The sequence below is a fragment of the Carassius carassius genome, chromosome 20 (genome assembly GCF_963082965.1).
Source record: "Carassius carassius chromosome 20, fCarCar2.1, whole genome shotgun sequence".
In the NCBI taxonomy this organism is placed as follows: domain Eukaryota; kingdom Metazoa; phylum Chordata; class Actinopteri; order Cypriniformes; family Cyprinidae; genus Carassius; species Carassius carassius.
This window is the reverse complement of record NC_081774.1, coordinates 662,090-677,843: the sequence shown is the minus strand read 5'-3', so window position 1 is coordinate 677,843 and position 15,754 is coordinate 662,090. Positions and strand designations below refer to the sequence as shown.

Genomic DNA, 15,754 nt, shown 5'->3' with positions numbered 1-15,754 from the left:
TTTTTGTACAGTGAATATTGCATGTAATAGTGTTTTTTATTCAATCGGCAAAACAGTAAAACAAGTATTCGTACATAATTTTTATTATTAAAATGTTTATTTTCTCTGCAACTTAATTATTTTGCTTGCAAAGTATTTTGTCCACAATGTAAGATTTTGAAAGTCATTCCCTAATTCTCTTATTTTCTAGAAGTTATTAAAATGTATATAAAATCTTTATCTACCTCCTGTAACAAAAATCTACTAAAACTTTGAATGTATGCTTGCTTTTTGGTGTTTTTGTATAATTTCTATCTGATAATTATTTTATGTTTTGAGATATGTTTTTTGTTGTGTAATCTATTTTCTAATTTATTTATTTTTCTACTCTTTCTTTTTTGATTTGTAATTGCTGTATATTGTTTGGTCATCCTTGAACCCCTGGCTCTTTTCTTTGGCATATGTTCTGTCATACCTGTATTTTTGAATGAATGTTTAATAATAAAAAAGGTGTGCATTGTCGTTAACATCGAAATGAACACATTACAGTTGTTTTCATGACTAAGTCTTTTCCTCAAATGAGCTTTAAATTGAAGTCTGAGCCCAATCGGTTGTGAAAAAGTAGCATTAATTTACATATGATTTGCAGTTTATTTTAATAAATATCAAAAATGTAAAAGGTGTGCATTATTTACAGTTGTTTTTATGACTGTCAGTCATTCTCCTCAAATGCTATTGACTTTAGAAAAGCGTATAGCAATATCGCATGTAATTTAGAGACGGTCCCTAAATTCGCGAATATCGAACGTGCAACGTCAAGCCAACTTTATGCAAGTGTTTGTTTGTTTTTATGACTTTTCCATGGTCACAGATGTCCATCCATCAATTATGAGCATTGCACCTGCAAAACAATAGGTGCGAGCGTTTGCCAACATGGTTGAGGGAAAAGCTCCGCGTTTTTTTTTTTTTTTGAGCAGCTGGGATGGTGCCCGCCTGGGAGTTGGCGCCCTACGCAAACTGCGTACTCTGCCACTTGATAGGGAGCGGCGCTACTGACTGCTGAATCACTGCTGGACCGCACCCGTGCCTCAACATGGATGCAGAAAAATACGCACTTTAGATGGAGTACGTGTGAAACCGACGTAACAGCTGAACTCAAAACTCCAGAGAGAGAGGAGAGGACTCACACTGAGACTGAAGGAGCGAAGCTGAATAACAGTGCCAGTGGAAACGATGGATGAGCTCACACAAACATCAGAAGGAGGTACAATGCAAGTTTTTTTCTATTTATCATTATTCTAGATAGAACAGGGCTAGATGGGTTTTCTTTATGTGGAAATGATTAGCCTACACTGTAAAAATTAATCATGAGTCTTGTAGTTTTCATTTAAAAAAGTTAAGGTGATAATTAAAAATAATATGTATAGCGTATTTCATTAAGTAAATTGTGGTTCAGTGTTGCATAGAAAATATGGAGATGTGGTTTCCTCTCTCTATCTCTCTCTCATTTTTTTTAAAAAAAAAAAAGGAAATTTAAGCAGTTTTATGGCTTGAATTGAGGAACTAATTGAACTGAATTCAAGGAAAGAAGGCTACTTATTTATTTTAATGGTGATTGTTGGGCCTATTTCCCAACATGCTCTGCATATGACTGGATATGGAGAGTAAATATTGAAATTAAATGCTATTAAGAAACATCTATTAATGTTTAAAGTTCAGTTATGTTTGACATTTGAAAGAGTTTCTGTTGTGTTGAAGTTTCCGTCGTTACCAAGAAAAGTCTGTCGTGCAGAAAAGTAGAGATTATGGTTATGCATACTTATGCAGGTCTTTTAAATGTACAGGTCTTATTTAAAATCACAAAGTACATTTCACTAATTATATTAAATTCATTATATCATAAATTAATTAATTTTGGAGATTTTACATGATTTATTCAGGTAGATTCCATTTAAAAATATACATAAAATATCATGTTATATTGTTACCATAATTTTTTTAAGCAGATAGCTCAATCTATTTTTTACAGTGTAAACCTGATGTAGCTCTTGAAGGCTGTTTTCAGATGTGAAAGGAGTGGCTGGGATATTGTTCTGCTGGTATGCCTGATTGAGCGAGGGATAGTTCTATGCTTTTGGAGCTAAAAACCTGTAAAGGGGAGGTTAGAGTCATCGATGAAGAAAGGGTCAAAAGGGGATTCAGACTGAGAGCTCCTTAATTTGATCTAAGAAGGTGGAGGCCTGATACGGTTGAATTGGTGACTGGAAGTGGTTGGAAATGGATATTTAATGGCCTATTAATGGCCTGGCAGCAGCTATTCCCACTAAGTGGAAATTAGGGGCGGTTATAGACCATATATCTTGAGACAGGGGCCACTTGTGCTTTTAGGGGGGCACAATTTTACATTTCATCTTAACCTACCCTAAAGAATTATTATTTCAGTCATTTTCAGGTTCTTTACTGGATTCTTGAATGTGTACTCCATCCTTCAGCCACACTTAACAAAACCACCACTGGCTCTGCACCCATTTACCTAAATTTGTTACTTCAGACTTATGTGCCTCTAGAAGCTTGCGTTCTGCAAGTGAACGTCGCTTGATTGTGCCATCCCAAAGAAGCACAAAGTCACTTTTACAGACTTTTTGTGATTACAAACTAACCAACACAAAGTCTACCAACTCTGCAATAATTATGTAGAATTAAGAATAATTATGTGACCATTCACTTTCTTTTTTCCTACTAGATCAAACCAGAACTGTTGAAGACAACATGGACAACACAATCACAAAAGAAAACAGAGAAAGAGACAGGGTAAGTTCTGCGTGAAATGTAAACCAACCAGAGTAACTGAAAACACTTGGTTATATGGGATATATAGCTATAAGTGTGATTGGTGGGATTTTTTTTAATTGTTGCAAGTTGCAAGCTAATGCTAAACCTTTTGTTCACACCAATCTACAGTACAAACCCCATAATGAAAAAGGGATGAAGGGTGCAGACGTTGAAAATAGTGGTCATACAAAAGTCTGTTGATGTCACATTCATGGACTTCTGTTCCTTTTGTGTTTTCCCTATTTTGGTCACGATTAATTGATTAATCCTCACCTGTTCCCATTCTTCTCGTTACTTTCCTTGTGTTTAAATACCCTGTCTGTTTAGTTCCCGGTTTTCCGCTATTGATGTATGACACCCCGATTTGGATTTGTGTTTGGATGTGCCCTTTTTCTCCCGTGTATTATTAAAAAGTCTTATTTGTTATCTCCTTTGTCGTGCGCTTGATTTACACTCCAGCACGTATTACAGAATATCAGACCGAAAAAGTGAGTTTAGCAGCCTTTTTATTTGCTTTTTGTTTTGTTTTCCCGCCTCCCGGTATGGATTTACCAGCAGTCCATCTCCTATGCCTGGATCAGTTGGACCGTTCGCTGGAGGACCACACTAGGGACTTTTTCGATCTGGTATGCCTTAACCACTTCTCACACCGCTCGCTCAGGCAGTGATAATAAAAAGCACAGAGCGAGTGGTGTAAGACACACCTGCCAGCAAACGGTCCCAGAGAGGATTTTGCCGCTTTCGTGGAGTGGGTGCTGGAGAAAAATGGATTTCCATTCACTGTCGGCCCTGCTGAAGAGGATATCTCCAGCCCCACTCCTGAACCAGAGACCAGCCAGCTGTCATCCGGCTGCCCGGAGCAAATGCCAGAGCCCACCGCAGCTGCAGACCCCGAGCCGGCCATGGTTAAAGAGCCAGTGCTTTTCAAAGCGACAGAGCCAATCATCGCCCCTGAGCTTGGACTCGAGAGCGCGACTGACCAGGTGTGTGAGCCGGCAACATCCTGCATTGTTGGAGTACTGGTGGAGATCGAGGGCGTGGAGAAAAGCCCTGCCCACACTCCTGCGACTGAGGGTGAGCTGCAACTGGGTTCTGGTAATTATATGGAAGAATTAATGGACATTTTTCAAATGGACCTCACAGACTGGTTTGGGGAGGTAGTTCCTAATTCTCCTGTATCTCCACTGGTTCTGTCCAGTCCTGAATCTCCTGTGTCACCCCTAATCCTCCTGTGTTCCCTCCCAGCCTCCCTCTCCCGCCTCCTCCTAGACCAGTCAGTTCCTCTGCTCCATCTCCGCTGGTGCCTGTTAACCCTTCGGCTCACCCTCAGTCAGTGCCATCTGGGCGCTCTGGTCCACCACTTCCAGTCTCCAGCTCCACCTTGGCGTGAGGATCCCCTGTCTCCGCTTCCAGCCTGCGAGCCCAGGACTCCACGTCTGATCTCCGACCCATCGGCTCCGCCTTGGCTCTTAGCTCCCTCGTCTCCACCATGGCCCGGCATCCCACCAGCATCACTGGGTTCCCTCGTCCCTCCGCCTCCACCTTTGTCAGTCATCGACCATCCGCCGCCTCAGGACTCCATTCCTCTGCCTTCACCATGTACATCCCTCCGGCTCTGTCAGACTCCTCCTTCTCTCTGGCTCAACCTCCATCCTCAGTCGCTCCGGCTCCACAGCAGTCTTCCGGTGCCCATCTCCACCATGGTGGCCTGAGCCTTCTGCTCCGCCTTGGCCCTCCGGATCCTCAGCGTCACCCTGGCACTGCAGCTGCTCTGCTCCATCTTGGGCTCCTCATCCACTGGCGCAGTCTCCGTCAGTCGGCCCCCTGGTGTTGTCAGCTCCTCCACCATCACTCCTCCCTCCATCGACTCCACCGTGGGTCATCATCCTGGCTGGCATCTGGAGCACCATCTGGCTCCTCCTGCTCTGGGCTTCTCCCTGGCTCCTCCCTCCATCCACTCCACCCTGGTACTCTTCCCCATGCTTCCTCTCCATTGCCTGCCCCTTGTCTGCCCCATGCCCACCTCCTGAACCCCGGTGCGAGGACACACAGTTCTGGGAGGGGGCGAACTGTCAAATTCATGGACTTCTGTTCCTTTTGTGTTTTCCCTATTTGGTCACGTTCCATTCCTAGTTTAGTTAATTGATTAATCCCCAGCTGTTCCCGTTCTTCTCATTACTTTTCTTGTGTTTAAATACCCTGTCTGTTTAGTTCCTGTTTGTCCGCTATTGATGTATGACACCCCGATTTGGATTTGTGTTTGGATGTGCCCCTTTTCTCCCGTGTATTTTAAAAAGCATTATTTGTAATCTCCTTCAATGTGCGCTTTATTTACACTCCAGCACATATCACAGTTGAATCCTATAAAAATATTTTATTCTCACTATACAAATCAGTTTTATGATAAACTAATGGGAACAAATTCATTGCCCAGAGGAAGAAAAATGTACAGGAAATACTGATGCACATATATGCCTCTAAATTTAAGTTGTTTTAAAAAAGTATCCAAGTGTAAGTTCTTGATCATTTCTTACTGAAAGATAAAGCTATATGGTGTCAGGAAATCTGTTTGCATAAAATATCCTGTTAGACAAATGACTGTTAGCTTATTTTACAGGCCAAAACAGCCAAAGAACTTGGAACAAGAGGAAAAGAACTGAAAACAGAAGTAGAGGAACTTTTTCACAGGCTTCAACTTGAAGCCAAGTTCAACGATAAACTGAGAGCTTCAGATGTTCTTCAGATAACTGCACATTCATTACAGTCCCATGGGTCTTTTGCTGAGGATCAGCTGGTACATATGTTCTTACAGAAGCTACTGATGATGAACTATAAAGCAAGAAGTATCACTGTTACAAAGACTAGTGAGCACTGTAATGGAAAACAACAAAAATCCAAGCAATCATCTGCAGAAAATGCTGATGCGTTTAGTGAACTTTTTGATTGTCCATCTTTGTCTGATGAAAGAAAGAGCAGCACAGACCCGATTCACCCGATGGATGTTCAGATGGCTGTGTTTCATTGTGCTGATGGTTTCCTGAAGCAGCTGATCGTCACTAAACTATCTCAGTGCAGATACGCTTTGCCACTGTTTGTTCCTGATCCATTCACACAACAGATTGAGTTTCCTCTCTGGACGTTTAGAGACATTAACCAGAGCTGGAAGATAAAAAGCAACAATGAGACCATCAGTCAAACCCAGCTGGCCTGGAAGGCAGAATCTCCAATGGTGTTCTTCTTCAGGTTTGGCTCTGTGTCCTCATCCAAGTCTCAGCTGATCAACAGTTTGATCAATGAGAAACACCACACGTTCTTCAACAGACACTGCCCTGGCAGCAGCAGAACCAGAGTCCTGATGGACGGAGTGGTGGAGATCGCCTGGTTTTGCCCTTCTGGGACAGATGATGATAAATTCACCAACCGTGTTGCCTTCTGTAATCTACACGGTGATGCAGGAGAACATGAGAAACAGCTGGATATAATGACTAACATGGCCTCAGTCAATGTGGTTGTTTTACCAACACTGGACAGGAATGACAAAACAATGACAAAGATACAAAACCTCTACAAGGATCCAAAGCCACTGATTTGCCTTCTCCTTGAGAATGATGCAGCTCTCACTGAGATGGGAAGCGGAAAATATAAAATTGGTTTAAAAGACAGAGGTGACGCAGAGGTGTCTGAAGATCTCAGAAAAGCTATTACAAATTGTCTCTCAGAATCACCTTCCACTTTCAGCCTTGAAGATGTGTCCAAACATTCAGACATTAGAGTAGATGAGGAAGATGATGATGACTGCAAGAAAGGGAAGGATGCAGCACAACAAATAATAGGTTTACTAGAGAAGAAAGATCTGACAAAACTCAAAGAATCTTTTCTGCCTCGTCAGGGCAAACTGTGGCATCAGTGGTGTAAGATGAATAAAGAGCTAAATCGACCTCAAGGGGATGACCCAGAAATGGAAATTAGTAAAAAAAAAGATGAGATGATGAAAATCCGTGAAAAGCAGCATAAATCTGACATCAGTGAATTCATAAATTTATTCATGAAACAAATCAACTCGCATGTTGCAAATAAGCCAATGTTTTTTCTTAAGTGGCTCAGAATCCTCCTGGATGAACATACCTCAGCCGATCTTTCTGATCTACTTCACTACTATAATAAAACATGGACAGAAGTCTCTAAACTAATTAAGAGCAGTAGCAGTAATAAATCTGTGGAACTGTTGCCTAAACAAACAGAACTTTTGGATTTATCAAAGAAACTTCAAGATGCAACCTTTGGTTTGGAGCACATCATGAGGGAGATCGGTCAGATCTATGAATCATGTTCATCTGTGAAGAACAACAAGAAAGACCTGCAGATTCACTTCTCTTCTCTCCCGAGTCTCGCAGCAGAGATGATGATCTCTGGATTTCCACTGGAGCTGATGGATGGAGATGCTGCTCATGTTCCTCTGGTCTGGATCTCTGCTGTTATACATGAACTCATCCAGAAACTGGGAGACCAGAGAGTCTTTGTGCTGTCGGTTTTAGGCCTCCAGAGCTCTGGGAAATCCACCATGCTGAACGCCATGTTTGGACTCCAGTTTAGTGCTGGCAGGTGCACAAGAGGAGCTTTCATGCAGCTGGTCAAACTGTCAGATGAGATGAAAACACAGATGAACAGTGAGTCAGACGAGATAGACGAGATGAAAACACAGATGAACAGTGAGTCAGACGAGATAGACGAGATGAAAACACAGATGAAAAGTGGGTTAGACGAGATAAAAACACAGATGAACAGTGGGTCAGACGAGATAGACGAGATGAAAACACAGATGAAAAGTGGGTTAGACGAGATAAAAACACAGATGAACAGTGGGTCAGACGAGATAGATGAGATGAAAACACAGATGAACAGTGGGTCAGACGAGATAGATGAGATGAAAACCCAGATGAACAGTGGGTCAGACGAGATGAAAACCCAGATGAACAGTGGGTCAGACGAGATTAAAACCCAGATGAACAGTGGGTCAGACGAGATGAAAACCCAGATGAACAGTGGGTCAGACGAGATTAAAACCCAGATGAACAGTGGGTCAGACGAGATAGATGAGATGAAAACACAGATGAAAAGTGGGTTAGACGAGATAGATGAGATGAAAACACAGAAAGACATTGACTATATTCTGGTCATTGATACTGAAGGCCTTCGTGCTCTAGAACTGGCTGGAAGTTCAACAAGAGATCATGACAATGAACTGGCTACATTTGTTGTTGGTCTTGGAAATCTGACATTAGTCAGCATCTTTGGAGAAAACCCTTCTGAGATGCAGGACATTCTCCATATTGTGGTTCAGGCCTTCCTGAGGATGAAGGAGGTGAGACTGACTCCCAGCTGTGTGTTTGTGCATCAGAATGTTTCAGACGTCACAGCTGGAGAGAAAAACATGGAGGGAAGGAGACGACTGCAGGAGAAACTGGACAAGATGACAAAACTCGCTGCTAAAGATGAAGTCTGTGATGCAGAATGTTTCAGTGACATCATTGCTTTCGATGTACAGAAAGATGTGAAGTATTTTGCTCAGCTCTGGGAAGGCAGCCCACCAATGGCACCACCAAACCCTTCATATTGTGAAAACATTCAAGACCTTAAGAAAACTATTCTCTCTCATGTCTCAAACTCAAACGGCATGATGCTGACAGACATAAAAAGTCATATTACAAATCTCTGGGAGGCTTTGCTGAAGGAACGCTTTGTGTTCAGCTTCAAAAATGCCCTGGAGATCGCTGCTTACAGGAAACTGGAGACAGAATACAGTAAGTGGACCTGGAGTCTTCGGAAGGGCATGCTGGAAATTGAAAACACACTACAGAACCAAATAGAAAATGAAGCAATCAATGAGGTTGAGGAAACAAATCTTCAAGAAGAACTAAATGTAAAAAGTGCAGAAGTTAAAAAATCCATGACAGAATTTTTTGAGAGAGACACCAATGCCAGTATACTGATTCAGTGGAAAACATCGTTCGAAATAAAAGTTTCACACATACAGGAAAACATCGTTAGAGAAACGCTGAAGAAACTGAATGAGGTGCTTCAACAGCGAGACCTGAAGAAAAAGATAGACGCTCAGAAGACACAAAATGAAAACGCTCTCCTTGAGAAAGCCAAAGATCTTGCCTTAACTCTCACAGACAAACCAAATGATGATCAAATCCTGCAAACAGAGTTTGATTCATTTTGGAAACGTTGTGTGAGTGAGATTTCCAAAGACACACCTCAAGTCCAAGACATTGACATCTTAAAAGACATGAAGGAGGTCCTCAGTGACCATGAATGTTTTTCAGACCTCGAGACAAAAAGCAAAAAGTGCAATATTTTAAAATTGTCAAGCTATTCAGAATATATTCAGCTTTATATAGTTGAAAAAGTGTTTCAAATGTTTGGTTATTCTAACGAATATGATGCCCAAATCATCAAACTAATTACAGAGATTGTTGAGCAAGTATATAAAATGATAATGTCATATAACATAGCAAAGATGGGCTACAATAAAACTTACATTCAAGAACTCACTGGTTTCATCAGAGCAAAGTTGGTACAACATGAGGAAAAAGAAACTACGAGGTATACGTTCAAGAAACACTTCTTTAGTGATTTGGTATTTTCCATATTCATCAGAGAACAAAAGACTTTCGTGAAACAGCACAACATTTTCAGGGAAGCCAATGACCCTGTTCTGTATTTTGCAAGAAAAAGAGAAGAATATTACAGAATTTTCCAGAAATACTGTCAGGGAGCAACATCAGCAACCATTATAGGAGAGATCATCTGTAACAAACTCAAAGAACCCATTCAGCAGAGCGTCTACAAAAACACTGCTCGGGAATTGGCAGATGACATGAGATCAAACTGTGAATCACTGAATGGAAACAGATCCAAACTTGAGAAACACATCCTGAAGAGACTGGCCCAAAAGGAGGACTTTAAGGCATTCATAACCTACATTCATGATCCCAAAAAACACTTCAAGAGTTTCATCAGAGATGAAGTCAGACGGTACATAACTAACTTCAACATCAGTGTTCTGCCCAAGATGAAAGATGATTTAAGAAAGAAAGAAAAGCAGATCATAGCAGCAGTGAACAGAGCATCTGAAGCGGTCGATGAAACCAGACGAGATGCTGATCTGTGGTTGATGATTTTCACACAGAGTTTATCAGATGTGCTGATGTTCTCTGAAAAAGACCTTGAAGGAGTGAGTCGTGATGATGTTGATGTAAAACTCCTAGCAGAGGTCATAAGAAAACAACTTCCTTCTATAATATCTGACATTAGCAGTGAATTCAGTACAAAATCTTTTCTACAGAAGCTGGAATGTAAGAACAGGCCCAATGAGATTCTATATGAACACCTCTGTACATGTTGTTGGGTTCAGTGTCCGTTCTGTAAAGCCATCTGCACCAACACAGCAGAAGCCCACGACACAAAACACAGTGTCCCTTTCCATCGTCCTGATGGACTGAGTGGGTGGCATTATAGAGGAACACAAACTCTCACTCCAGACTTTTGCACAACTTTAGTGGCAAGTACTAAGAGGTTTCGCACATCTCATGAATCTGAAGAATCCATTCCATATAAAGATTACACATCAGCTGGAGGTGTTCATGCTGAATGGAGCATCACCCCTGACCTCTCCGAGCTGTCATACTGGAAGTGGTTTGTGTGCAGATTCCAGAAAGAGCTGGAAGAGTACTACAAGATGAAATTTCAGGATCAGGGTGAGATCCCACATGAATGGAAGAGGCACTCAAAACAGGATGCTATTGAGAGTTTGGACAAATACTTCTGAACAAGCATAATAAACAGCGGGTGAATCAATTAATGATTCTTTTTAGTCTTATGAAAAATAGTTTAGTTGCAGAAAATCTTTGAAGAAAATGCTAGACTGTTAGCGTTAGGTCATAAAAGCTAACAAGTTTAAACTATCTACTCTGTAATCTAAAAGTATTTTACTAATCATTAAATGCAAGTAATCACTTTACTATATGCAAGTAACTTCTTTATCAATACATAATATTTTAATTTTTGCTTTTGAAAACAATGGAAATGCTTTCACTTATTTGAAACTTCGAGAGGATCTTTTTCTTATCTCATTGTTATTAGCAATAAAGATTAAAATGTATACAAAATAGTTATGTTTGACAAAATATGTGACCCTGGACCACAAAACCAGTCATAAGGGTACATTTGTCGAAATTGAGATTTATAAATCTTCTGAAAGATGAATAAATAAATTAATGTATGGTTTTTTGCTCCACACTGTAAAATCTAATAAGTTGGGCTTACTTAAAAAAAGCATGCAAACTGATTGCCTTGAAAAAACTAAGTAAAGTGAAATAGGAATAGTATGTTGTACTGATAAATGCTTAGTTAGTATAGTTAACTTACACAAGAGTTCTAGTAACTAAAAAAGAACTGTAGGGGGTACTTGATCCCTTCATTTAGGTTTACTCATGACCTAGTAGAGCTACTCACTGACTCCCAGAATGCATTGCGCAGAATAAATTATGCAGTTGCTTTGTTTTAAAGTTGTTGCCAATTTTATTTGCTGTCTTGTGTCAGCAGTAGCACAACAAAAAGAGCAAATAAAATGGCTATTGTTACAATTAATGAAAATAAATTCAATTTAATTGTTACCATTGTTGTGATTCACGTGACGAATGTTTAAGTCTGTGTGTGACTTCAGCATATTACCACTCACTATTTAAGGATTATATAAAAAGCATATCAAGGTATTTATGAAAAATAAAATCTCAAAAAGGTCATTATTAAACACACACATAAAAATGCTTTAATTAAAAAATGGGTCATTTTTTAAAAGCAACCTATTTATTACTTTTCTTCGAAATCAAATAACTCTGATTTCATGATGCATTTCTCCATTAATAGAGAGAAAATTATAGTAACATAAATGAAGTTTCAAGTGCCCAACCAAAGGGGATGCTAATCACTATAATGGTGAGCTAAAAAACAACAACCGGCAATTAGCAACATATTAGTGCACTGCTGCCTCTCACTGGTTTATTAATGTCATTGGTTCCTTTGTGGCTACTTGAATATTTTAAGTAAGTGTCACTCAAAACAATAAGTAAATTGTTTTATTTGCCTTAAAAGTACCTGAAACTTAATAAAACCTAGTAAGTATAACGACTAAGTAAAGATAACTAATTAAATCTAAGTAAGGTAAACTATTGGATTTTACAGTGCAGGAACACATATGTGTTAAAAACTGCAGTAAACGAGTCATTTCTGGCTTTTTATATTCTGCTATTAATTACATGCAGTACAGATCTGAAAGTTTCTGAGTAAGATTATTTTGCCACTTTATTTGGACTGTTATGCCTAACATTAAGAACTAAATATTATTGCATGTCTTATTTCACTTATGATATAAAATAACACTCCAATGTGTTACGTCCAGTGTCGTAATCACTTTTGTGTTATCTCTATTGTGTATTGTGGTATGGCTCTTTTTGTTGTCTCTCTCTCTCTCTCTCTCTCTGGCTCCTCCCACTCTGGCTCCTCCCACTCTGTCTGATTGCCCTTTCCAGCTACACCTATTTACCAGCTGAGAGAGAAGCAGAACTCCCTCTGAATCTATATTCTCAGAGCTGTTAATAAAACCTGTTAAAGCGGTCTTGTTGTAGTCGTTGTTATGCTGTGGCAGGTGCTTGGGCAAATGCTCTTCTTAAACCTTAATATGTTTACGTTACCTTTAAACCCCTAGACACTTAAGGTGTAACAAATGTATTTTATGATTCTGAACAAACATTAGATTTAAATTCTTTGAAGTGTATTGTTTGCCTTATTACAGATCACATACAGAACACACTTGGTATTAATGCTTTAAATTAAATCACAGATTGCTCTTGACCACATTAAAATCCAGGTGTAAAAAACACATTTATAGTTGTTTAATGTGAGCCTGTGATATTAACTACTAAAACTACAAAAATTAAGGTGTAAGTGGAAATGTTTTTTGTTATCCATTCATAAACTCAACATCAACACTGTTATTGAACTTACTCAACTTAGACTCAAGTTGATTCGAACTGACTAAACAATTACACTATTGTCATCTCTAGTGATATTCATTAATCTTAATGAAATCTTATTTATATGAAGATGAGGATTATATCCATCTGAATGATAAATAATTTCAACCAGCTACAAACATATGCTTGCTTGCTCTGGGCAAGATTTATTTTGTTTTTTTTACTTTTTAGTGTTACTCTTTAAATGCAATCTCCTGATCTAGTTTGAATTTAATGCGAGACCAAATATTCTCTTTAAATCTGGACTCTGACCAGTCCAAAACGGCAGTCTGATTTAATTATTATGATTTTTACACTGTTAAAACAAATCCGTAAAATTTACGGTAAGAAAACGGCAGCTGTGGTTGCCAGAATTCTACTGTAAAAAATACAGTAACAACATTTAAGGTTTTTACAGTTTTCCCTTTAATTTACAGTTAAATACCGCAACTGCATTAACTGATATAATGTTACAACCTATTGAAGTACTTTACTCTGTTTTGTACTTTTTTAATATGCTGATAACCACCAACTGCAGCAGGTGATGAGAAAGTCATGTGATGAAACAAAGCCCATCACAAACAGCTTTTAAATAACAACATTCACAGAAGGTGCACAGTGTCATTCACACAAGCACTAAACAACATCATGGTGAGACTCATTAAACTGAAATATGCAATAAACATTCATTTAACAACATTCTATATAACATACAACCCTAATAAACATAACATAAGAAAAAAAGAAGAAAGTTATTTCAAAGGAAAACAAACATCAAATTCAAACAAAATTTGAAAAGCAACGCAGAGAATTCTGGGAACGTCAGTTAACGGGTTTTCCCCGTACATTTTACAGGAAATTACTGTTTGAACAAGTTTATACTGTAGCATTTTTACTTTTTTTATAGTGTATAAAATATTACTATATAAGATTATATAAGTGAATTTTAATGTTTCCAGTCTTTTACCAAACACAGCAGCAAAATGTAACAGCACAGAAGATCTGGGAGTGCTTTTGTTTCATTCTTGCTAATTTCGTGACCAATCATTTTTTTATTGAAACCAATAAAGGAAATATCACATTTGACAGAACCTCTCTAACACACTTTCTATGTCGTCCCTTTACATGGGGTAAGTTGTCTCAATCGGAACATTAGTTTACAGATTTGACCTTTGTTTCAAACATACTATACAAAAAACACGTTTTCTACCAGAACACAACTACATCAACATGTATTATATGAAATTTAATTACAGAATTTAAGCAAGAAAACAAAACAGGACAGAAGTCACAAAAAAGGGGATGTTTGGCTCAAATCCGATCATTCAAGGTGACAACGAACTTCATTATAGTTTAGAGTTTCCCCCTCATTTTAAATTTGCTATCTTCATTAGCTTATTAATAGGAAAAACAATTCAAAGCATATGTTTAGAGTAAAGTTCACAGAAACGCCTGAATACAATGACAAGCCTTTGATAACCCTCTCAGCTGCGATCATACGTCATCAATCAAAGAGTCACATGACCAGGCACAGGGCTGTGTTCAGCCCCAACGAAAACGGTGCAAAATGTTTTTTAAAAGGAAACGGTGGTGCGTTGAAACCCTGTTCTGATGACGCAAGAGTTAAGACTATGGCAGCTGAGAAGGCCATTCTTTGTGTTCTTTGGAAGAATTTTGGGAGCCTGATGATATCTTTATAAATACATGTGTAATACTGCAAAATACGCTCGATGTTACAGTCTCTGCCCGCCCTTGTGTCCAGAATAAAAGAGAACATCACAATCAAGTGAAGGGATTGATGGAAACTGTGGTTCCTAATTATTGTTATACAACACTTGCCTCGCATTTCAGGATGAAAAGACAAACATTTCAGATGAAGGATTGTCCACTTTTTCCCTTGCACTGTGGTATGAATGACCTTATTATTTTTATTGTATTAGGCTTATCATTATTGCTGATCACTGTTGTTGTGCTATGATATATAATATTTTCCATTATGTAATAAAAGTTAATGAAAGTGTCACTTTCTGAGCGAGCTGTCTCTTTAATACCGCGTGGTTTATATACATGTTGCTGCTGATTGGGCTGACATGTTTGACACACTCACCAAACAAGAGAAAACTAATCTCAAACCCGTTGCACACTGTTTCCAGGAAACATGTCGTTCAAACCGGAAACCGTAGCACACCAGTTTGACCTTGAACTTGCCCCAGGGTTCAAATAAACAGTTTCCACAAAAACATTTTGGCATTAAAACTGTATTCAATAATAATGATAATTTCAATAATAATAATAATAATAATAATTTAGCAGTTAATTATCATATTATTCTGATTTCTGAAGATCATGTGACTCTGAAGACTGGAGGAATGATGCTGAAAATACAGCTGCACATCACAGAAATAAATTACACTTTAACAGATATTTACATTTATTTTTATTTCATTATTTTACTGCATTTTTAAATTAAATAACTTAATATAATAAAGTTACAATTTACCAATATACCATTGTGTATGAGCAGAAGATTATAACGAAGTGTTGTATACTGTTACATCACTAGAGGGCCGTAACTCACCACGATGATGAATCTGAACACTGCAGATCTCAGCTGAGCAGAAACCTCTGAAGGAAAAGATAAAGACATTCACTTGAGTTGTTTTTCTTGCGTTGGAGATGACAGCTTCAATCCAAGATTTCTGGTCTCAAATGAAAGGAAATTACATTAGAAAAGATGGTGGAAACACAGCATTATAGTCGTCTCCATGACTCCCACTGTCTCTCTGGCCTGCGTTTCCATGGAGACGACTCTGTCCAGTGCAGTGGCCGGAGATGGCTGACCTTAGGAGCTGACCTTTGACCTG

The 15,754-nt window shown here is 38.8% G+C and overlaps 1 protein-coding gene across 1 annotated transcript; it reads left to right on the top strand.

The window, feature by feature from the left end:
* The first annotated feature begins 4,300 nt into the window (after positions 1–4,300).
* Positions 4,301–10,712, top strand: LOC132096942 (interferon-induced very large GTPase 1-like). The gene is made up of 4 exons (XM_059502627.1): positions 4,301–4,496; positions 4,618–4,685; positions 5,429–7,478; positions 7,947–10,712. Exons 1-4 carry the CDS (start codon positions 4,301–4,303, stop codon positions 10,643–10,645), a joined length of 5,013 nt encoding a protein of 1,670 aa, XP_059358610.1. The 3' UTR covers positions 10,646–10,712.
* Positions 10,713–15,754: the final 5,042 nt, after the last annotated feature.

Excerpts from the sequence above, each read along its gene's own strand:
- LOC132096942 (XM_059502627.1), top strand. The coding sequence starts at position 4,301 with ATGGCCCGGCATCCCACCAGCATCACTGGGTTCCCTCGTCCCTCCGCC. Across the intron at positions 4,497-4,617 it reads GGCTCCACAGCAGTCTTCCG|TCTCCGTCAGTCGGCCCCCT; the intron begins GTGCCCATCTCC and ends CCACTGGCGCAG. Across the intron at positions 7,479-7,946 it reads GATGAAAACACAGATGAACA|ATGAGATGAAAACACAGAAA; the intron begins GTGAGTCAGACG and ends TAGACGAGATAG.